This window comes from Camelus bactrianus, chromosome 8 (genome assembly GCF_048773025.1).
Source record: "Camelus bactrianus isolate YW-2024 breed Bactrian camel chromosome 8, ASM4877302v1, whole genome shotgun sequence".
In the NCBI taxonomy this organism is placed as follows: domain Eukaryota; kingdom Metazoa; phylum Chordata; class Mammalia; order Artiodactyla; family Camelidae; genus Camelus; species Camelus bactrianus.
This window is the reverse complement of record NC_133546.1, coordinates 70,186,861-70,209,628: the sequence shown is the minus strand read 5'-3', so window position 1 is coordinate 70,209,628 and position 22,768 is coordinate 70,186,861. Positions and strand designations below refer to the sequence as shown.

General features: G+C 41.6%; 1 protein-coding gene across 3 annotated transcripts in view; it reads left to right on the top strand.

The window, feature by feature from the left end:
- The first annotated feature begins 3,459 nt into the window (after window positions 1-3,459).
- The window catches only part of CD109 (CD109 molecule), a 113,910-nt gene continuing 94,601 nt past the window's right edge, over window positions 3,460-22,768 (top strand). Inside the window, exons 1-3 of one of the 3 annotated variants that reach the window (XM_074368737.1) lie at window positions 3,460-3,826; window positions 5,117-5,289; window positions 19,379-19,407. In XM_074368737.1, the coding sequence (XP_074224838.1) occupies window positions 3,753-3,826; window positions 5,117-5,289; window positions 19,379-19,407 (276 nt within the window). In that variant the 5' untranslated portion in view covers window positions 3,460-3,752. The remainder of the gene's footprint in view (window positions 3,827-5,116; window positions 5,290-19,378; window positions 19,408-22,768) is intronic. The other 2 variants (XM_074368736.1, XM_074368735.1) reach the window with 2 other exon arrangements.

The window sequence follows — 22,768 nt, the reverse complement described above, 5'->3', positions numbered from 1 at the left end:
ATGGTTCTTCTATAGGGAGACTTACAGTATCTGGGTGTTTCCTTTTGTAATACCAGCAGCCACTTATGATCATTCTTTAGGTATGTGTGATCCAATATGGTGGTCACGTGTTGCTACTTAAGTTCAAATTAACTCAAATGAAATAAAATTTAAAAAATCAGTGTCTTGGGTGTTCTAGCCACATGTCCAGTGCACAATAGCCTCATGTTGCTCACAGCTACTGGATTGGGGCAGACATGGAACATTTTCACCATCACAGAAAATTCTATTGGACAGAACTGGTCTAGATCTATTAATTCATCAAGGGTTGGGATACAGTGTTATTCTAATTCTAACATTTATTTTACACTTACCAGCTGGAAAGCTTCTAAGAAAGAGAATTTCCCCATATCTACTATTTTGTTACCAGTTCACAAGTGCTTTCTCTTTAATGAAGTTGAATCTATAACTTGTAAATAAGTAAACCATGCTTACATCAACATTATATAATTCTTGTTCAGTACAGAGTCAACTAATGAATTATGGTTACACTTCCTTTTTTATTCAGTTTTTTTTTTCTTTTCCCTGGAGTTTCAGAATTTCCTTCCCTTCACTGCAGAATTTTACATTATCTTAGTCTCAATTTTCTTCCCCCATTTTCCATCACATTTAGCTAGTCTATTAAGATCCTTTTTTCCCCTTGAGACCTTATTCCTGGAATTCTTCCTGTTGGAAATTCTCTCCTCACTGCTCTCTGAGGTTATAAGTACTTTTTCCTGAATCTTATATCTTCCTTTTTCGTGGCTTATTTCATTGGTTTGCTAAATATGTCCTCCTAAAGTAACTTCCTGAAAAGAGTTCATTGAAGGCAAAATTTCTGAGCCATTCCGTTTCTGAAAATGTTCTTATTCTATCTCCATCCTTGTTTGATAATTTGGTTGGATATAGAATTCTAATTTTAAATTCTGGAATCTCACGTAGAAACTTAAGTACAAGCCTTGTTATTATTATTCCTTGTTGATTCCAATATCATGCTTTGTCTTCCCGTGGACAAGGATTTCCTCCTCTGCCCTTGGTAAAAAAGGATTTTGGTGTTCTGTGCAGGATTCTATCTAAATAGTTCTCAAATAGAAGATCAATGTAAGTAGACATTCATTTCATACTTAATATTTCTGAACTTTTGTACAATTTGAATGTGTACAGAATATGCTGTAAATCAGTAACTAAGGTTTCTCTCAATGTTTCTCCCAAAGCCAGCATCACTGGTTTGAGAATAGAGGGTGGAATTGATAAGTGGCTCCTCTATTACCCGTAGTGACCCACTTCTGAAATGTTTGCCTCTCATTCCCACAACAGCTGGCTCTGCTGGTTTAGAGTTCTCGGTTCTCAAGAGAGAAGTGCTTCCACTAGGGGACACTATGATGGTTCAGTTAAACTGGCATTTGAACCTGGCTACTTGGGGATCCTCATCCCAGTGAATCAGCAGCCACTGAAGTGGTTACTCTACTGGCTGGAGTGATGGAATGATCCTGATTGTCAAGGAATTGCCACTACATGATGGAAGTAAGGAGTATTTCTGGGATGCAGAAGATATCCTGGGGCATCTCCTAGTCCTCCCAGGTCCTGTGAATAAAATCAGTAGAAAACAACAATATAATATGAGGGCTACTAATGGCTCAGACCCTTCAGGAGAGAAAATTTGGGTGACCCCAACATGCAAAGAACCATGACCAGCCTTCCTGCTTACTGAGGACAGAGGAATAGGCAGTTGAAGAAGGTGGTTGTAAATACAACTATGTGACCAGGAGCAGAAATAAGGACTGTAATAGCTATTTGCATTGCCTTCTTAGAAAAAAAAAAAGTGACAATGAATATATGTATGTTCATGTATAACTGAAAAATTGTGCTCTACACTGGAATTTGACACAACATTGTAAAATGACTATAACTCAATTAAAAAAATGTTTAAAAAGATAAAATAAATCTGCCTAGATTGAATTTTGTAAAATGACTGGAGGTTGTAAAACTTTCTAGAAGTCTCTATGGAATGAGACATTATCAGGTATCTTTTGGAATCCCTCTTATATTTGCCTGCGTCTAGAATATGCCTGGATATATTGATCCATCTTGTGAAGTAAAGCTTAATGTCCAACTTCCTTTTCTCATCAAAGTGCCCCCCAATTGCCTCCACTTTTAGACCCTCTGTGGCCCACTGTTCACTGAAATAAAGCAGAATTTCAGTCCCTCTTTCAGACCTGCTGAATCAGCACCTGCATTTTGCTGCGATTCTCATACACACAATTAGAGTTTGAGAAACACTGATTTAGCCCCTGACACAGCCCACACTTGACCTTGAACAACAGAGGTGAGGAAACCAGACCAGCAGTAACAGATGTGTCAGGGGCAGGATCTTTACCAAGGTCCGGGGCCCACTCCTGCCCTTTCACTTAACCCGAGCCCTGCCTGCACAGGAAGTCAGCCACTAAAATAGGCGCATGTGGGAGACAGGAGGACACAGGGACCTCTGCAAGGGTGAAGAAGGGTGGCACAGGAAAGGAAGGAAAGCGGTTCCTGGACTCCAAAACCACAGCGTGTCTAGGTGCTACTTTTCCCCTTATTTAGCCCATAGCTTTGCCACTGACACCACCCTTTGCTGACCTCTTTTCCTTTTGCATTTTGCCCTGTATTAAAATGTCACCATCTAAAACGTTTCTCTATGAAAACTAGAAACTTTACGTTGTCAGGGACTGAATGTGCCTGTTTTCCAATAGTTTCTGGCAGTTCCCGGCTTTTATGGTGTAGTCATGGTGAAACCTGAGTCATCTAAAGATGGTGACAGTGCCAAGGAGCTGAAAAGGAGCTGCGCACAAGCCAGACTGCAGGAGCTGGCACTCAGCCACTGCTGGGCGCCCTGGGCCACTGGCCCTCCTGGGGACAGGAGAGCCACCCTAGTTCTAACAGTGTTGGTACAAACAGCTCCAAGCCTTGTAGTGCTGATGAATGCTTACTGCAGCAGATGGGCTTAGAGACAGCCCAAAGTATAAAGTATCTCCCCACATGTGTTTCTCAGAGTTCCAAGAAGCAACACCTAACTTTCACATGTGCCACAGTTCTTTTCTCCCTCTTTTCTTTTTAAAGCTGAGAAACCACATTTTCCTGGAGAGGCAAACAATATACCTCACTTTTTGCTTTAAGGGGGAAAAAAAAAGGTTTTCTCTTGTGTTTATTCATATACATTAAATAACAACGTGTGTGTGTGTGTGTGTGTGTGTGTGTGTGTGTGTGTGTGTACGCACCTTTTCTCTTAAATTCTGACTCAGTCTTCAGTCTGCAGGACAATGACTGGTTTTTTCCCACCTCACATAGCTGCTATGATTTCTCCACACAAGGATGGGCCTGTTTACGCACACTGGGCACCGTTGGTGGAGCGCTAGTGTAAACAGCCCCAGGAGCCTGGTGGGCCGGGGCGCCCTGCGTTCTCCGCGGGGAGCGGGGGTGCGGGGGCCAGGTTGGGCTGACCGCACCCCGCCAGCCCAGGGTTTGCGATGTTTGCCGGGGAGGCGAGGAGCGCCATTGTGATGCGGCTGGGAGGGGTGGAGCCACCGAGTCCGGGCTCAAATTAGATCCTTCTCTTTGCTGGGCGCCCGGGCGCGCCCAGTGCAGATTGCTAAACTCCAGAGTCGGGGAGAAATCTGGGAGGAGGTGGGTCGCCACACCCCCGGTGCCTGCGAGTTTTCTTGGGAGCCCAGGGGTGCCGGGCACACGCCACCGAGATGCTGGGCCCTCGGCTCGTGACCGCCGCCCACCTCTTCTGCTTATGGAGCTCGGTGCTGGCCGCCACCTCCGGGTAGGAGCGCAGGGGGCGCGCGGGGCGGGGTGGGGTGGGGTGGAAGCGAGCCTCAGCCAGACCCTGGCCTGGAGGTTTGATCGTATTTGTCGCCTGAGCTGGTTCTCCATGGGACAGTTACTTTGTCCACCCACGAGGTTGCTGAAGCGTCTCTGGCCGTAACTGTTTTCTAAAGACAGTTGTTTTACTTTTAGTCCACGTTGCCTCTGTGATTTTCTCAATTTTTTGCTTCCAAATAATAACGCATTTTTCTTTCAAAGACTTTTTTTCCTTCTCTAAACGAGATATCCCAACTTTGGCACTGACAAGGTGTGGCTGAGGTGACTGAAGCATGGGTTCAAGTGCAGACTTTGTAGGGAGATATCTTGTGAGACACCCAAGTAATAGAAAGCCCTTGCCACCCTGCACCCCCCAGTCCCCCAACCCCCACCCCGCAAAGGTTTCTGCCCTTGAGCCCTAACCCCTAGCTCGAGCAGAAAAGTGCTGTTTTAGCGATTTTTATGCTCTGCATCTGGAAAAGTCACCAAGGATAGTTGAATTTCAGTTGGTATACTTTAATCAGTGGTGTCAGTTAGATGATGTTTTCTTGGGTAGATGCCGAAGCATAAAGATTTGAATAAGAAACAGGCAAAATTCGTGTGTGTGTGTAAGCCAAAAAAAAAAAAAAAAAACAAAAACAGTCACGCTGGGATGAGATCCTCTGTAAAGGAGAAGTTTAGAGGCTTGTACTTTGCCAGTAACTTCTGCATGTCCCAGTGTAAGGTATCCTGTGCGGTCTGTGGTTTATAAAATGGAAATTATAACACAGGCCTTCTGCTAGTGGTGCATGAATTAGTGTTAAAATTGATTTGTGAGAAAGTACAGCATGATAAGTGTAATTAACACTGCTGTGTGTTATATATGAACGTTCAGAGTAAATCCTTGGAGTTCTGATCATAAGGAAAAATTATATTTTTTCTATTTCTTTAATTTTATGTCTAAATGAGATGATAGATGTTCACTAAACTTGTCACAATCACGATGCTGTGTAAGTCAAGTCCCTATCTGTACACTTTAAACTTACATGGTGCTGTGTGTCAATTACATCTCAGTAAAGCTTGATAAAAATTTATGGCTGCTGTTGTTATAATAGCATGTCAGTGCCATTGCTAAGTGGAGCAGTGGGGCAATACTAATTGGAACAATTGCAGTTGGCACCATGCAAGGAGGCTGTCTCAATATTTATGAAATTTGAGGATCTCAAAAAGATGGAGATGTGAGGCTAAGAAACTTTGTTTTCCCCTCCTTTAGGCCCAGATTTCTGGTGACAGCCCCAGGGATCATCAGGCCTGGAGGAAATGTGACTGTTGGGGTGGAGCTTCTGGAGCACAGCCCTGCACAGGTCACTGTGAAGGCAGAGCTTGTCAAGATGGCAGCCAACCTCACCATCTCTGTGCTGGAAGCAGAAGGAGTCTTTGAAAAAGGTAAGGTGAATAACAGAGTCTTACCCTCCTGCAGAAGTAACTGGAGTGTGTTGATAAAGCTGTGTGCTAGGTGACTTAATGGAGAAGCCCCACATTTTTGGTAGCTTACGTGATACACTTTTTTTTTTTCGTGTGAGAAAGGCTTTATTCATCCACCTCACAATTCTTATAAGAGAAAGTTGGTAAACAGTAACATCTTGATTAATTGAGCTCTTCATTTTTTTCTAGTTCATTTTTTCCTCCCATTTTTAAGAGACGGCACCTTAGAACCAAAAAAACTTGTTTCTTTAACTTAAAAAAAAATCTTCACACTGTAAACATCAACAGCTTAAGAAGTTACTTTGAAATAACTTTGAACAAGCAAACAGAACCCACTTACTTCCCATTTCATAATACACTTTGAATCCTTACTCATGTGAGTCTGAAATGGTGTTTCTGGGATGCTCTTCTGGGTGGGGATTCCGAGACCCAGGTTCCTTCCACTTCGTGGCTCCATCGTCATTAATACATGGATTCCAAGTCTGCCGCTGAAGAGCATGGAGTTTCTCTTACAGTGCAGGCCTGATGTAGTCATATCACTCTTCTTCTGATGGCCACAGTTAGCTGCACAGGAGGCTGGGCATGTGGGCCAGCATGTGCCCAGAAGAGAGGATGGGTGTAATGAACAGTCTGACACAAACCATAGTTACGTATGGTTTACACAAGCTGTGTATAACTGTATTTGTTTATTGAGTACAGAGGATTTTACTAAGTAGGCCTATGGGAAGGGAAAGATTAGTCATAGTTAAAAAACCTAGTTTTATGGAATATTTTTTAGTTTTTTAAGTAGCAGAAAAAAAGACAAATAATGTAAAAGTGGGAGTCATTTGTAAAAGAATCCACATCTCCTGTTTTAAGTTTGGGTTCTAACTACACCCAGGATTAAATTGGGTCAATGAATGTCTCCTTTTTCAATACTAAGGGAAAAATAATTTTGGGGGGGTAAACAATTAAATATGCAGATTTTTCTTTCAATTAAAATGAACATTTTTTTTCCAGTTGAAAGAATAATCTATACTCAGTACTTACAACCTGATAAACACTGGAAGTAAAGGAAATAAACCAAAAATCACCTGCAATCCCACCACCCCAACTATAAACACTTAATCATGTTTAGATGTTTAGTCAGAGGCCAGAAACTGAGGCATAAATTCCTATTATGTTAAGAGTTATCTTTTAAAAACATCATTTAAGGGCACAAAATGAAGGCTAGATGGGGTTCCACAGTACTCTGTTATATAAATGTTTATCCTTCACCAGCACAGAGAAATTAACCTCCTCATGAAATGAGATAAAATCAAAGTTTATCTACATCCAAGGTTCTTTCTGCACTGGGAAGTTGACCGACTGGGTGGGTTAGTTTGGGATAGGAGTCAGGAAGAGGTGATATGTGCGGGGGCCAGATGATGTTGTCTTTCATAGGTATGATGTCAAGGAAGCGGGAGGCCTTGTTTCCCCAGAGAGGAAATGTAGTTAGTGCTTAAGATGTCAGATTGAGTCTTAGTACTAGTTGTGTGATCTTGGGCAGGTTACTTAACTGCTCTGAGCCTCAATTTCTTCATCTATAAAATGGGGATAAGGTACTTCCCAGGGTTGTTACAAAGTTACAATAAGTATCTAGTACCTATTGGGCACTCAATAAACAATAGCTTGTTAATACTGTAAGTAGTAATAACGTCAAAGAAGATGCCAGAAGTGTCATTTCCATCTTATGTGGGGGTGGATCTCTACTTTTATTATTGAACTGTTTAATTATGAAAATGAATGAATTTTGGTTTTATGATAATGGCTAAAGAAAATGTTGAAATACTAAATCACAGCAGACGACACTTAAGGTAGCTCCACATTCATTATTTATTCATTAAGAATGATCATTTTGGCTCTAGTAGTGTGGCAGTTTTCCTACAGGGCAAAGGTCCAGAATAACAAGGATGATTTTGATAGATATTTGGTCTTTGCTTAGACATTTGCATACTCTTATTCTAGAATTTCTCCTGCATTATTTTTTCTGCAGTCACCTTTATCGGTCTCCTTTCTTTTTTTCTATAAACAAATAGTATGAACACTGGGTGCATGTTATTGTGGCTTGGTTTTTAAACTTTTAATCTTAGATTTTCCCTTTGGGAGGAAAGTTGGTCATATGCCTTTGGGAAGGCTACAGTGCTCAAGACTGGGTCGGACAACACTATCCTGGGAGCAGGATGGATCTTTGAAAAAGAGAAAGAAAATGTGCTACTTTCAGGGGCTGTTTTGGACTCAGTTGACGTCCAGTTTCATTGAAAATACCATTGGCTGGAGCATTCTCCCTCTTTCAAAGGAGAATGTTAACTTTGTTATCAGGGGCTGTGGGTCATTGTTCTCAGAGCAGATGCTTCCTGTAAGGTTAGGGCTGAAGGATCAAGACATTTCTCCCTCCTTGTCTTCACATCCTTTGCTTTATCTGATTTCTTCAGTTGTAACAGTATGTAGATAAAGGAGGACTTTCTGAATCAATGGGGTCTGGATCTTCGTAGGATTTATTTTTCTCCCCTGCTGCATAAACACAAATACATACATATTAGGTCTCACTGTTTCGCCATTTCCTTATGAAGGCCTCCAAGAAGTTCCTGCCAAGAAAAGACTGATTTTAATAAAGATTCATCTTCTAGCAGAACTGGGTAAGGAGGCGGAGTTTCCGAGTGGCTGTTCTTCTTAGAAATTCCTGGGGCAGGGCAGTGTTTTACCATAACCATATTGCATTTCTAGCTTAGTTTGTGTCAGAAACAGTGACAGCTAAAGGATTTGAGTTGCAGAATATAACTTAATAAAGGCAGAAAAGTATGGCTTGTCCTCAAGGAAGAGGTCATTTATTTGTTTGACAGATATGGGGAAAATTTTGTTTACATTTTCATTCTTGAGCCCAGCAGCATGGATTACATTACAGTTAGCTTATTCATTTTTTAAAAATATATTAATTCTGTATTTATTGGGGATTGATTACTTTTATTTATTTATTTTTTTGTGAACAGTAACCTTTTAGAAAGTGTTTCTAGTGAACTTTGAGGAATTCTTTAAAGGTATATTAATGCCTCTTTAGGGGTGAGATTGAGACACTGAAGTGTACTTGTCATTATCACAACTATCACCAGCATCACCACCACCATCGTCACCACCACCATTATCACCACACCATTTCATCATCACCACCATCATCATCATCATCATCATCATCTCTGTGATGAATAGAACTAGGTTCATAACCTTTTGTTGTGTAAAATAGTTATGCAAATATAATAGACAAAACATGGTAAAATTCAACAGGTAGTAATTACCAGAGGAGAGAAGATGGAGCAGCTATTGGCATTTGAAGTCAAGACAGACAGTCTACTGGTTGGAGAGTGAGTCTGTCCCTTTATTTCTTACCTTCTTGGCTTTTACCTCTTCCTTTACTATGATGTTGCCCTGGAGTTCCATGCCAAAGCAAGAAAACAAAGTTGAGAACATTTGAACTCACAGGTCATAAATGAGAATTATCTTCTCATCTGTTAAGATGCATGGAGTAATTGAATTATTTATAATGTCCTTGAAACTATAATTTCTGCTTTATTTCCTGTTCTCTTTTTACAATTTGAAATATTAATTTGTAAACTTTCAGTGTTTTTCCTGAATGAGATTTACTTCAGATTTTGATAAAGAATATACCCTTTTCCTCCACTAATGAGTTCATTGTGGCTGGTTTCACAGAAACCTGATTTAAGAAAAATACCTAAGCAAAATCTCGACTGCAAACTGGGGTCCTCAGCAGGGCATCTCCTGGCCTGGAGGCACTGATATATTTATGGTGCCAAGTCTACTTCCATCTTCTCACTGAAGGATTTGGGAGAGATGGACTCTGAGACTGTGCCTCTATCCTTTAATAACTAGCTTTTTCTTCTTGCCCTAAAATCTTGGAGCATTAATGGGTGTTTACATTCAGTTCTTTAAGAATTAAACCTTCTTCTTTGTCCTTTATTGTCTTTTTTTCTATCTCCATTGACTGTCAGATATTTTATTTTCCATCTTGATCCAGTAAGAATGTGAAGTTAGTATTTTAAAGTTTGAGATATTAGCTGAAAAGCTTTTTGGAAAAGTCATCCAATTCGGTTTGGATGGCTTTCTGGTGGACAAAGCTCCTGAACATACTTTTCATACCTTGTAGATCAAAATCAGTGCTATGGTTTTTGCGAGAGTAGATTAATTAGAGAGCTGTGTGGGCAGGTCTCCCAGGGAAGGTTTCACAGGCAGCTGTGCCAGGAAAGCTCAGTCTGAGCATGTAGTGACATGAGAATCATTTTTAAAGGGTGTGGGCCCTTCATTCACATGTCTTTGGTATTGTGTGTGGTGTATATTAATAGGGAGGTGGGGCCTGAGGACAAAGGACCAGAGTGTAGTCATGACGTGCTTGGGCTCTGAAGCCAGGCTGGCTGGATGCCCTTCTGTTAGTGGTCGTGTGGCTATCGGCCATGGCCATCTCACCAAGCTTCAGTTTTATCATCTGAAGAGTGGTGGTTCCTGCCTTGTACAATATGGTTATTGTGAGGACTAAATAAGTAACATGTTTAAAGCACCATCACACATGAGAATTTTTAAAGAAGACGGTAGCTATGGTAATTATTAGAAAACGCTGGCAACAAACACATCAGAGGCAATTCTTAATCACCCTCTTGAGATGATCTTGAACTGGAAACTCTATAAAAGGCACATCACTAAGCGGGAATGGGAAAGGATGTAATGTATTAAATACTGAGTTTCCTTATACTGCCAGGGACTTTATGCACCCTTTTTAATCAGTAACCCGACGAGGAAGGTACTTTTATCTTCATTTTAGAAATGTGAGGCTAAGAGAGGACCAGTAATTTTCCTAGGCTAACACAATAAATGGTATAGCCTGAATGTTCTGTTGGTTCTGATGGTTCTGAACTTGAAGGTTTTGTACTGCCTGAGAGAGTGTGAAATATTTTTTGTTGCTTTGTTTGGGGATTTTGATGCAATGTGTATCAGCCGTCTTCCTCAAAAATCATTTTCTTCTTTGCTTGTGGTAGTTTAGAGCTGGATCTCATGAAATCTAATCTGGATCTAAGAGTTGCAAGAGGCAATACCAGCTCTCCTCCTAATTTAGTTTAGTCTTCATAGAATTTTGGAGCTGAATGGAACCTCAGGGATAAGCCAAACCAATCACCTAATTTATGGCTGAGGAGACTGAGGTGTGGTGTTGGTGACTTCCCCAAAATCTGGAAGCAGATCTCAGGCTCCCAGATTTTCAGTCCAATGCTATTTACATTATACTCTGGGAAACTCTCCTAGCATGTGGGGAACTGTATGTAAGACCTAGGGGATATTTGCAAATGTTGATTTTTCTGATACAGAAAAAAATAAGGCTTACTAAGGGGTTTAAAAATGCTTACCTGTATTTTTGTGCGAGTTTCTTGTTTCAGCTCAAGGTGGAGTTGTTCTTTATGGACCAATGGTTCTGCATTGGGTGGGGGTGGGGCTCGGTGCCTGAGATCTCTCCTAAAACTAAATCCTGTTGCTGTGTTTCTCAAAATGTGAGTCATACTTATGAAAAATGCAGATTCATGGCGGCCCCCTCAAGACCTGGGTAAGGTCTGGGAATCTAAACCTCATTTTAAGCAATCACTGCAAGTGATTCTTACCCTCGTTAACATGGGAACAGCTGGGCTTCAGTTAGGAGACTCATGGATTGTTCTTGACCCAGTGGTGGGAAGCTTGAGAGTGAGAGGCAAGTCTTAGCAAGTCTGTGATGATTCATAGCCGCTGAAGGGCTCCGCCCAGATTTCTGTATTTGCCTTTCAAGCAGCCCCCAACCCTAAGCCTTGGTGTTAATTTAAAGCATTGGAGAAACATGTCTTGGGGTTTGATTGTGAATCAGTGATGGAGTGAAGTTGAAACTGAACAGACGGATTCTTTAAACTCCAAGTTAAACATGTGCTGCTCCTCTTCTAACACAGAATGAGTCACTGTCCCAGTGACTCACTGAGGGCTTGTGGTGGAAACAGAAATCAGATCTTGTAAGAATCTGGGCTGGGTTGCTGTTTGAACCTTTGTGTTATTAAGAGGGCTTCTCAGTGCTGGAACTCGTTTCCCCAAGGACAGTTTCCCCCATTAATTGATTATTTGTTGACTATTTGTTGTGTGTTTATGGGAACCGTAAATGAATGGGGGGTGGGCAGAAGAGGAAGGGAGGCATTAGAGGAGGTGCAGAGATTGTAGAAGGACATGTCTGATATTAAAAGCAGAGGAGGCTGGAGAGTTTTTATTTCTTGTTTGTGTAGAAAATTCAGTGTGGTTGGTTAATAGTGCTTCTTGTGTGTGACCCTGTGCTTGGTATGGTTACTTTTTACACCCAGAGCTATACAAATATCCATTCATGAATGTTCCACCTCTGCTGACATAGTTGGCATTTAGTGGGAGAAGTTATTTCACCTCCAAGAGAACGGGAGTGTGTGCCGGAGGAAGAGCCCAGGGCTGGGAGAGTCAGTCATGGAAAGGAGATAGAGGTGTGTGTGTGTGTTTTCTGAGAAGATGTTACATTTGGCTTTATATGTATGTGTGGGGAGACACCCAGATGGAGATATTCTGCAGATAGTTTTGAAATTGCAGCTAGGGAGAGTTTAAGGCATTGTTTTCACAGAGGCAGGCAGTATTTGAAGTCTTGGTGGGAAGGCATGGGATGCACAAGAGAGATGGAGTTTATGGAAAGGACACGTCTGATGCCAGAAGCATGGAGGGAGGAAAAGAAATCAATGAAATGAATGGGTGGGGAGCAGCCAGAGACAGGGATGGATTGGAGATGGCGAGGCGTCTCAGAAGCCAAGGGAAGAAAGAGTTACAAGAAGGAAGTAGCATCAAGTGTCCTGTACAGTTGGGGAGACATGGTGGTTCAGGATGGGGGCTCTGAAGCCACACTGGAACTGGACCCTTAGCACTACCTCTTACTACCTTTGTGACCTTGGGCAAGTCGCTTCGTTGTGTCTAGTCCCAGTTTCTTCATCTGCATAATGGTGACAGGAATAGTACCTGCCCCAGAACATTGCTTTGGGGATTAAATGAGACAATGCTTTAGAGCCGTATTGCCCAATATGGTAGCCACTGGCCACATGTGGTTTTTGAGCACTTAAAATGTGGCTTGTACGTATTATGATGGACTGTGAGGACTGGATTTTGAATACTTAGTGCCAAATAATGCAAAAAACCCAATCATTTTTTATATTGATTGCACATTTAATGGTAATATTTTGGATATATGGGGCTAAATAAAATATGTTTTTAAACTTAATTTCACCTGTTTGTTTTTCTTTTTGCAACATACTGCTTTAGGACATTGACTGCAGTGCCTGGCACACAGTAAACATTTGGGCACGTCAGCTATGTTGCACCAGGCATCCCCTGCATGAGACATTAGCTCTGATGCCTCCCTTCTGAGCACATGCCTGTGGCATGAGACCAGGAGTCTCTGTAGATGGGCCTTCGGTTCTCACCCGATTGGGCCTTCAACCTTATTTCTTTGTCTTTGAGGAAGGAGGAGGTCTCCCTAAAAAGAGCACCATACCATAGGGGTTGGTAAACTTTTTCCATAAAGGGCCAGATAATCAATACTGTAGGTTTGCCTGCCAGTGGACTTTGTTGCAGCTACTGGACATGGCCTTTGCAGCAGGAAAGCAGCCACAGAGGACACGTTAACTAATGAACATGCTTGTGGACCAATGGAAATTTATCTATAAGCCCTGAACTTAGGGTTCATGTAATTTCACGTGTCACAAAATAAGATTATTTTTATTTTCCCCAGCTATTTAAAAATGCAAAATCATCATATCTGACCATAGATGTGGGCACAATGACCTAACTCAGCATGGGACAGAAGCTCACTCCTAGGCCAGCCAACAAGGACCAAGGCACATTCTATTGGAAACACAGTTCATAGTAAAGGGAATAAAAACATTCTCCTGAAGAAGGGAGCTGCAGTCATGGCTAAGAAAAAAAAATCTATTAGAATAATGGGACACAAAATCAAGATAATAATTTAGAAATATTTACATAGACTAATAGCAAAAATATTTACTTGATAATACATAGTCAATGTTCCTAGAAAATAAAACTCTAGAATGAAAAATTTTTTTTTAAGTTGAAGTATAGTCAGTTTGCAATGTTGTGTCAATTTCTGGTACAACATAATAGGAGATTTGAATTTGAGAAAAAATAAATTCATAACAGACCTTTAAAAAAATGCAAAACCACTTTTATTTCATGAACTGTACAAGAGCAGGCCTGGCCCAGGCTTGACCCATGGGTGGTCGATTGCTGACCCTGCTGTAATAAATGCCCTTCCGTTTGGCCGTCCAGAGCCTGGCTTGACTTGGTTTTTCATTGTGTAGAACCTAACATTTAGTTTATATTGTACCATTTTATTTATTTTACTTTTAGTAGTTTCATTTGACTTGTTTTATGCTGAGTGGTCTAAATGGAACAAAACATTGTTTATGAAACTCTTCTTTACTGAGATATTTGTAAGCAAGGGAAGGCAGGAGAAGAAAAAAAAAAAAAGAGTAAGGGACCAAAGGAAATCCTTTTGTTTTATTTTGCTTGAAATACTTGTGTTTTCTGTATCGATTGAATTCACTGAAGTCCTTGACTTAAAGATGCCATTAAACTGTGAAGCAGAAAAATTATATTTTAAGATTTTGTCTTCACGGATTTGTGGTAGAAACCTCATTTCCCACCCTGTCCATCTGAGATCAAAGAAAATGCCAAATAACGAGAGAATATTTTAATAACTTGACAAAGAGGTAAAATTTTTCAGCTCAAAAAGTGATTTCCTTAAGTTTATTACTATATATTACTGAGTAGCGGAGAGTTGCCAAAAGCCATCAGGCAGTAAATGCTAGGTCAGACATACATATGGTGGAAAGTCCTTTTTTCCCCCCTTGGAGGATATTTCAGGACCCAGTTGGATTTCCAATTACACACTCTCTTTCCCTTCAGTGACTCTCCGCAGTGCTGTCTGGTGAGCACAGATGTCAGAAGCAGCAGCATATGGCATTATAGAGTGTGTTTAAAAAGTTAAGGAAAGGTTAGTTTTTGTGTATGCTTATTACACCATTTAAAAATAGCTTTGACTCTATTTGTAAATCAGATGACGGCCAGCTCTCAGCCTGTGCCAAGTGTGAAGCCTTAAAACAAAGTTTCTTTTGAGTGGCTTTGGTGGCATTGGGAGGCAGAAAGCACTGAAAGGGTTTTAAGATCGACTTTCTCTGGTTATACACAAAAACGATACGATCTGGGTTTTACAGAGTTGTCTGCAATAAAGTTGAGAAGGATTTCAGAGGACAGAATGTATTTTTAGTCAGTGATTAAGGATGCCATGCAATGTTTTAAGAGGTGGTGACTATTGCCCATGTCTCAGGGGAGCCCCACTGAAAGGGAGAAGAATGTTCACAACAGTTTGCAAATTCTATCTATTTAATCCTCAACCCAGCAACCCCAGGGAAAGAGATGCCTGTTTCCCATCTGCACTCCCACCACCCTGCCCCCAGTTTTATGTTTTGGTGCTGTAAATTATTGCTAGACTATTAGAACTTCCAAATAAGACTTAATAAGTCTCTAGGAAATTCCAAGCTGGTTTTATGAATTTAGAGGTATGACACCAAGTAGAAAAAAATGTCTAGTACTTAAAGTTGACCTTTTAATAAGATGCTTGAGGCAAGTGAGGGGGCCTTACACTGGATCTCTCTGCACATCCTTTGAGTCACTTTATGAATCTGGCAAGAATTAGGCCTGGGTGGGGCCTTTCTGCCCCTACATTCCAGATTTTGGGTGTGGCTTCTGTTTCCGGGTCTGTGTCTTTCCTGGGTGTGTGATGGGCACAGTCACGTGTCACAGAGGTAGGACCCAGGCATGCAGTCCACTCCCCTTCCAGTTTCTCTCAAGTGAGAAAGACCCTCAAAGCTTTGACTCTATGAAGAGTTACATTAGAAAAAAAAAGTTCTATGAATGGGATTTCCTGTACTTCACATTTGGGTGGCTGGTTTTAAATTGCTGAAATGCTTGCCCTTCAATTTGCCATCAATCTGCTAGATTTACTTGGATCAGAGACTTGAAGTTGTTTTGTTTTACTTTCTCCTTGCTTGATGTCACTTAGATAAAAATAAATCCAGCCCTGACACACACATACATATCTTTAGTCTTTGTGAGCATTGGGAGGTAAGATGGTGTGTCAGGCCATGGTAGAAAGGAAGCACATTGTTTCCTCCAGTTGCCCGGCTGACAAAGTAATCAAGCCCGGTGAACAATTTGTCCTAAAGTCATGAAAATCAGGGACTCTCAATAATCAAGAGTGCTGGTTGGTTGGGGCTGAGCCCCCTGCAGTCTAACACTTTTGATTTTATTCCGCAGTGGGACGTTGTGGGGGCTGCTGCGCTGTACTGTCCAGGTTCCTCCCATCAGGGAGGAAGACTCATTCTCTGAAGCTGCTGGGAATACTGCCCTTTGAGCAGGCCCCTTCGGGGACTGCCCCAGATAGAGTCACCCTGTCCCAGGGGCGCCCCTCCTTGGGGCACCCCTCTCCCTCAACTCAGGACAACTCTCAGGAGTCAGTGCTGCTTCTGAGTGCCCCCCTGGACCTGTCCTGAGCCTGCATTGCAGCCCCCATCTCCCCTCCCCCGAGTCCTGCCTCTTTCCAGTTCCTTCCCTTCTCCACGCACTGGTCCCAGGCACACCCCCTGCATAACCTCTTGCGCTAATTTTTTTAGGGTATCTAATACTATATTTTTTCATACTAATGAATCAAAGAGGGAAATCATGTGATGGTCATGAGAGGTTTCCAAAAAGCGTAACATCCTGATTTTTTTAGAAATTCAATAAAATTAGTAACATACACATACACCAAACCAATAAGTTGTATCCTGCTTAATGGTGAAACGTAAACATTCTGATTAAAGTCTCAAACAGTATAAGCATGCTAAACGATAAAATAACTAGAAAAGGAAGATAAAAGGCATTAATATTCTAAATATGAAAGCCCATTTCCTTTTATCTGTGGATATCATCATTGCATTCCTCAAAAACACAAGAAAATCAACAGAAAAACTATTGGAAATAATAAACACATTCAATAAAGTGATCATCTATAAAATAAATGCAGAAAAATCTGTAGGAAACCTCTTGCACTTTAATCAAGCATCTCAGTGTCGGCTTCCCAGGGAACCCAGCCTCAGACAAAAGCTACTGTTTACCTTTCCTTTGAGGATGGGTTGTTCGGATCTTGATCTTGAAATGAACTTCACACTGTACTGTGAAGAGCTGATAGAAGAGTTGGGAAGTTTTCCAGTTTTTGTTTCTTTTCAGAAGTTCTTGTATGCCACAGATTATTTTAGAATTAGCTCCACTCCAGCATCGCTTGTGTGTGTGTAACTCTAAGGGATGGGAGAAACACTATGGAAGAGGAACCTGTGCCGTGCTGATGGCTAACATTGAGTTGAGGGGAGAAAGGAGTCCAAGAGGACTGAGTTTTGAGCCTTCTGTGACTGAGGGAACAGGAATTTCAAGATACACAAAGAGGCTACCCAAGCTCCCAATGCCAATTTTTTCCCCATACTGTACTGTTTAAGTGTTTCAGCCCAAATACTTTGCAGGGTCTGCCTGCAGAGTTCTGTGGTTCTTTTCAACAAATATTTTTACAAGACAAAACTTGTCAGTTGTCTTTTTATGGTTCTTTTGGGGGTTCACCCAGTTTAGCTGCTGCAACATCTCAAGGGCTTCTCAATTTCACTTCGGTTCAGTATAGAATACACCTCTCCCATTAACAGCAAGAACTTAATGCACAGAAGTTTCTGCCCACAAATGGAGATATTCGCAAAGCATGATTACACAATTTCAGAGTTAAATCTTGTGCAAATTAAACCCACATCATGTTAATATTTTGCTAAATCAAAAAAGATCTGTGACAAATGCTAGATACGGAATGCTGGGGTAACAGCGTGACCTGGACCATCCTGGGGGGGCTCGCCTGTCTAAAGGGCCTTCTGTGGTCTGACCCAGCCTCATCTCTTCTGCCCCTCCCACCTCTGGTTTTGTCTCATCTCGCTCTTTGCTTCCGTAGACTCATGCTGACCTCCACTCCTTTGCACTTACTGCTGCTCTGCCTGGAGATTCTGCACCTCCTTTCTCACCTGGCTCATTTTCCCCCAATCTACAGTCCTAGATTCTGCATCATTTTCTCCAGGGACCTCCTGCGATCCCTCTGGAGTGCTCCCCAGCCTACCTCCGTTGCAGCCCTTCCACGTAGAGCTGTATCTGCTCAATTGTCCCTCCTTCCTCACTTTTCAAGACACTCTTTGCCCAGTGTCATATGATTTCAGTTAAAAGAAGAGTATTCACCTAAAGTTTGAATGAATTTTTCCTGCTCTTTGCTTCCTGTGGTGACAGCTATTAGATAAACTGGTCTGTGCTGTGTGGTTAGTGATTTTGATGCATTGCTTATCTGCTCCGGAAAACATTTGTGTTTCACTGAGACCCATCGAGGCAGTGGCCATAGATGGGGTGCACACATCTGGGAGTGCACAGGACCATTTATAAGAGTGTACGTGGAAAAGGTACTAACTTTTATTTCTATTATTTTATTAGAAAAAATTTAAAAAAAGAAAATATTTAATACTTTGGTTAAGAAAGTTCATGTATATATATTTTATAAAAATATGTAATATTTATATATAAATAAATATATATAAATATGTAATGTATGAGTTATATAATATAATCTATAGTATTTAAGAAAATGTAATTTATATAGCATAGATTATAATTTACATAATATTTAGGTAAATATAATTTATTTACATAATATAAATTATATATTTATATATTATATGGTATATATAATACATTTATATATTTTATGTAATGTATAAAGTATTATTTATGTATGTAAAATCCACATATTTTATAAATCTATCCTGATGGGGTAACCGGTACTAAATACTTAATTGACTGCCTGCTCCATCATCAAACAGGTTACAGAGGCACGCTGACATGCTAGTGGGGGACTCGGCAAGCTTTCTGGCCCTATAATGACGCACGTTGATCAAGTATGTTTTACATGCCAGGCACTGTTCTGTACCCTTTACAGGCATTGACATACTTATTCCTTATATCCACTTTGTGAGATTGTTGTGATCATCAGCATCCTCATTTTATGGGTGACACAACTGAGCCCCGAGAGTCAGGTAACATTGTCAAGGACAGGACTTGTACGTGGCTGGTTGAGGAGAGAACCGATGCGCTCTGACTGCAGAGGCTACTTGCTTCATTAACCCTGCTCCACCCTGTGCCTGTCTGTTCCCTTGGGGTAGACACGTGTGTCTTGTTCACTGTGGTACCCTTAATAAATATTTCTCAAATAAATGAAGGAATTGAGGGCCTGTCACCACTTCTGAATTCGTATCACTTAAACGGGAACTTTGGATGAATACTCTTCTTTTTAACTCGAAACATTTTTTCCCTTGCAATAAATAGATGTGATGAGGAATTGGCATGGGTTAAATTAGCAGTCTTTGTTTAGGAACTTATATGAAAACAAGTCTGCATCATTCTAGTACTGATGGGTCAGTTATGAGTCCCAGCTCTTCCTGATGTGACTCATGCCTTCCTCTCTTCCCTTTATCATGAGTGTATGAGAACATGGGAAATGGACCTCAGCTTGCTGGGAAGTGTCCCTCAGACGTGGACAACCTTAAACAGCAGCAGGAGCAGCAGCAACACTGACAGCAAAAATAGTGATGGAAAACAGAAGCAGGACTTAACTAATTCTGACAGCCTTTGAAGTCTTCATTCCTTGGCACGAGGATCTGTAATAAATCTCAAGTGTTCTGGGCTTTAGTAAAATTGTTTTGATTTGACCAAGTAAGTTCATGGTTTCCTAAGCTTATGACTCCCTTTACATCTGAAAGAGGATTGAGAGGATCTTAGGAGTGTTGTATCATATCATATTCAAATTATGACTCTATTTTCTTTCTTTCAGGCTCTTTCAAGACACTTACTCTTCCATCAGTAAGTATTTATTTAAGAAACTTGGCTTCAGAAATATACATTGCATCAGTGAAATAAAGAAATTAATATTTTATTGGCTTTTGTATCAGTTTGTATTCCTTGTGAGTTTGACTTGAGTTCAGTCCCCCCTTCAGATTATTTAAGAATAATTTTACTTCTGGGAGATTGGCTATTAGCCCCCTCAAACTCACAGCAGAGATTTTCTTCTTACAAAATAGAGCAGTTCACTGAGGGGACCTGGCTTGGGCTCGTAGCACAGAGACCTGGGCTGGTTTGGTCCTGCTTCTGACCTAATGAGCCTTGTAGCCTTGGGTGTGTTATTGATGCTCTGTCTCAGTTTCTTGGTTCTGGAAAGGGGTGGTCCCTTGCTGAGCCCTGTTGGAGTCTGAGGCAAAAGGAAACATCAGTGATTAATACTGATCCTGCCTTTGGTTAATGTTTTGGCTTTTTGGTTCATAATTTAATTTTTGCTATTTAAAACTATTTTAGATATTAAAACTTTATTTATCTTGATGACTGAGTTTTTTTGGTGCCCCCTTGAACTTGGCACTTGGGGCAAGGGCCTCGCTCACTGGCCTTCGTCCTGGCCCTGGAGGAGGGTGAAGGTGTCATCTCCTTTCACAGGGGCTGCCTTGGAGGTGAAAGGAGATGGTCAAGTGCTGTAACACTTGTTACAGAAAGTTTTCTTCTTGAGAGAGTCATAAAACCTGATGATTAAAGGCTGTGTGTGAGCCAGTCCTGCTTCCCATGGCTTTGATTTGGAAGTTTGTGCTTTTACTACTGTTTTGTTTCACAGCTTCCCACGTTTACTGTACAGTTCAGTAGATCAGAGTATCCACCATAAGGTGCAATTCAGTGAACTTTTCTGGGAATAGATGACTGATAATTTTGACCCTGACACCACATTACATGCTTATGTAGGGTCAGCGTTTCCCGATGGGCTATTTCCCCCACTACCTCTGTTTTTCTTTGGAGGTGGGTGGAGATAATCAGGTTTATTTATTTGCTTGTTTAATGGAGGTACTGGGGATTGAACCCAGGATCTCGTGCATGCTAAGCATGTGCTCTGCCACTGAGCTCTACCCTCTCCTCGGTCCGTTACCTCTTGAAGGTTATTTATCAAGCACATTCAGAAACCCCATTCCTTTGAGGGATTCTTAGAGAATACAGGGCTCCCAAACCATCCTTTATAAAAATTACTTACATTCCATAGATACTATCCTTCTTACCTATGATGTTTATTCTGACCTTAAAGAGATATACTGCTGTAACAATAGAAAGTGGGGAGGGGGAGGCATAAGCAGGCTGATGTGTCAGAAAAACCCCAATCTTAGTGACAGTAGGACATGAGATTGCATTAATGTAACCTCAGGCGTTAGGTGCTGGCCCCCAGTGCCTGTGCCCATAACTCCATGGAAAGAGTATTCCAGTGAGATTCAGATGACTCCCGTGTCACACAATTGCCTGACAGTGGAAGGGAGTGAGATTTGAGTTCAAGAATCACAGACTGGAGTGTAGAGAGGCTGAAATGAGCAGGCACATAGGCAGTCGGAGGGCACTCGGGCTGATTCCAGTAATGCTCGTGTGAACTATGCTCATCCCGGCTGTCATTAGCTGGAAATTGGCTACTATTATTCTTTAAAGTCTCAACTGTAAGAAATACTAACCCCAACATCCTGCATTTGTCTTTAATATTATGCCACTTCTATTGTGTTAACATTTGGCCATACTTGCTCCATCTCATGTCTGTCCATCTGCTCATCTCTTTGTCTATTAATTTATCTTATGTTTATGTTACCGAGTCCAAATTCGTTCTGCTCACTGCACGACAGGCCGGTAAATTGGGAGATGACGTGTTGGGGCAAGGAATAGTGACTTTATTTGGAAAGCCAGCTGACCGAGAGGATGGCAGACAAATGTCCCGGAGCACCATATTCCCCAAGTCAGAATTCAGGCTCCTTTGATACTGAAAAGGGGAGGGGGTGTGGTTGGTTGGTGCAGACTTCCTGGTGTAGGAATTCTGTGTTCTTGGAATCTTGCCCTTGCAGCTGTCCACCTGGGTCAGGTCATGGTTCCCCTGTAAAACCTCCAACAAGACAAATGTTGTTTTCTAATCTGCAACTTGTTATCTTTATGTGAGTGCAAAAGTGTTAATATCCTTAAAGGTCAGAGCCTTGAGGATGGGCTGTCTTGTCTATTTCAGGCTCTAGGCAACATTGTTTCACAAAAGGTGCAGAACCAGCAAGACTAAGCCTAGAAAACAGGGCACAAGGTGAAATGAAAGCCAACGGAACAGATCTAGTATGGGGTCAGATTTGCTCTTTTCTATTACATTTAAAGTGCATTTCCAGGTAAACTGCAAACATCAGTGCTTTTCTCCCTAACGATTTCCTGCTGACCTTTCCATTGTTACCTTTCCTTCATTTTCTTTTCCATATCGCTGGCCTTTTGGTGGCTGCTATTACTGAAAAATCTCCTCGGAGCTCTCTGTGGACAAATACTATTCGTAAAAAGGAGGCAGAATGTAGTTTCAGAATCTTAGGTTTGTGAATATGAAAATGAACTAGAAGTCAGGTGTACTAGTTATCTCTTGTTGTGTAACCTGCTATCCATCCCCAAACTGTGGTGTGAACCAACCGTAAACTTGTATTACTTCCCACAGGTGTTGTGGGTCAGGAATTTGGGAGCCACGTGATTGGGCAGTTCTGCTCTGGGGTCTCACAAGGCTGCACTCAAGGTGTCAGAGCCACAGTCATGTGAAGGCTTCCCAACGTGGGCCTTGCCCGTGCTTCGTGATTGTCCCCATCACGTGGTGGCTGAATTCCCCCAGAGCCAGGAATCCAAGGAAGAGAGAACCAGGCAGAAGCTATCCTTTTAATGATGGAGCATCATTCTACTCTTGAGAAGCAAGTCACTAGGGCAGTAGGTGCTACCATTTCAAGGGAGGAGGGTCAGAGAGTTTTTGGACATATTCTAGAACCGTCACCTGAAGGCTCTTGTTAGCGTAGTGGGGCTCATCCAGGGTTTGACTGGGACCTGGAGCAACTTCCTTTACTCTTCCAAGCCCCAGTTTCCCGGTTCATAAACTGGTGTTGTCAGAGCACCACTTGAAGGACTGCTGTGAGGTGAGATGACACTGTGTGTGAGCTGCAGAGTCTGGCTTCTAGTCTGTTAATGTTAATGTTAGGAGGTGGCATTTCCATTAAGGATAGAAACAGTAAAAACCATAGTGCCATCATCCTTACCCAGACTCTGACATGATGCTCAAGATACAAGAAGAGACTGCATCCTGGAACAGGTGAGAGATTCTGGAAAGAGTATGGCAAGGAAATCACCCATGGGCTGCCTCAGACGGGGCGAC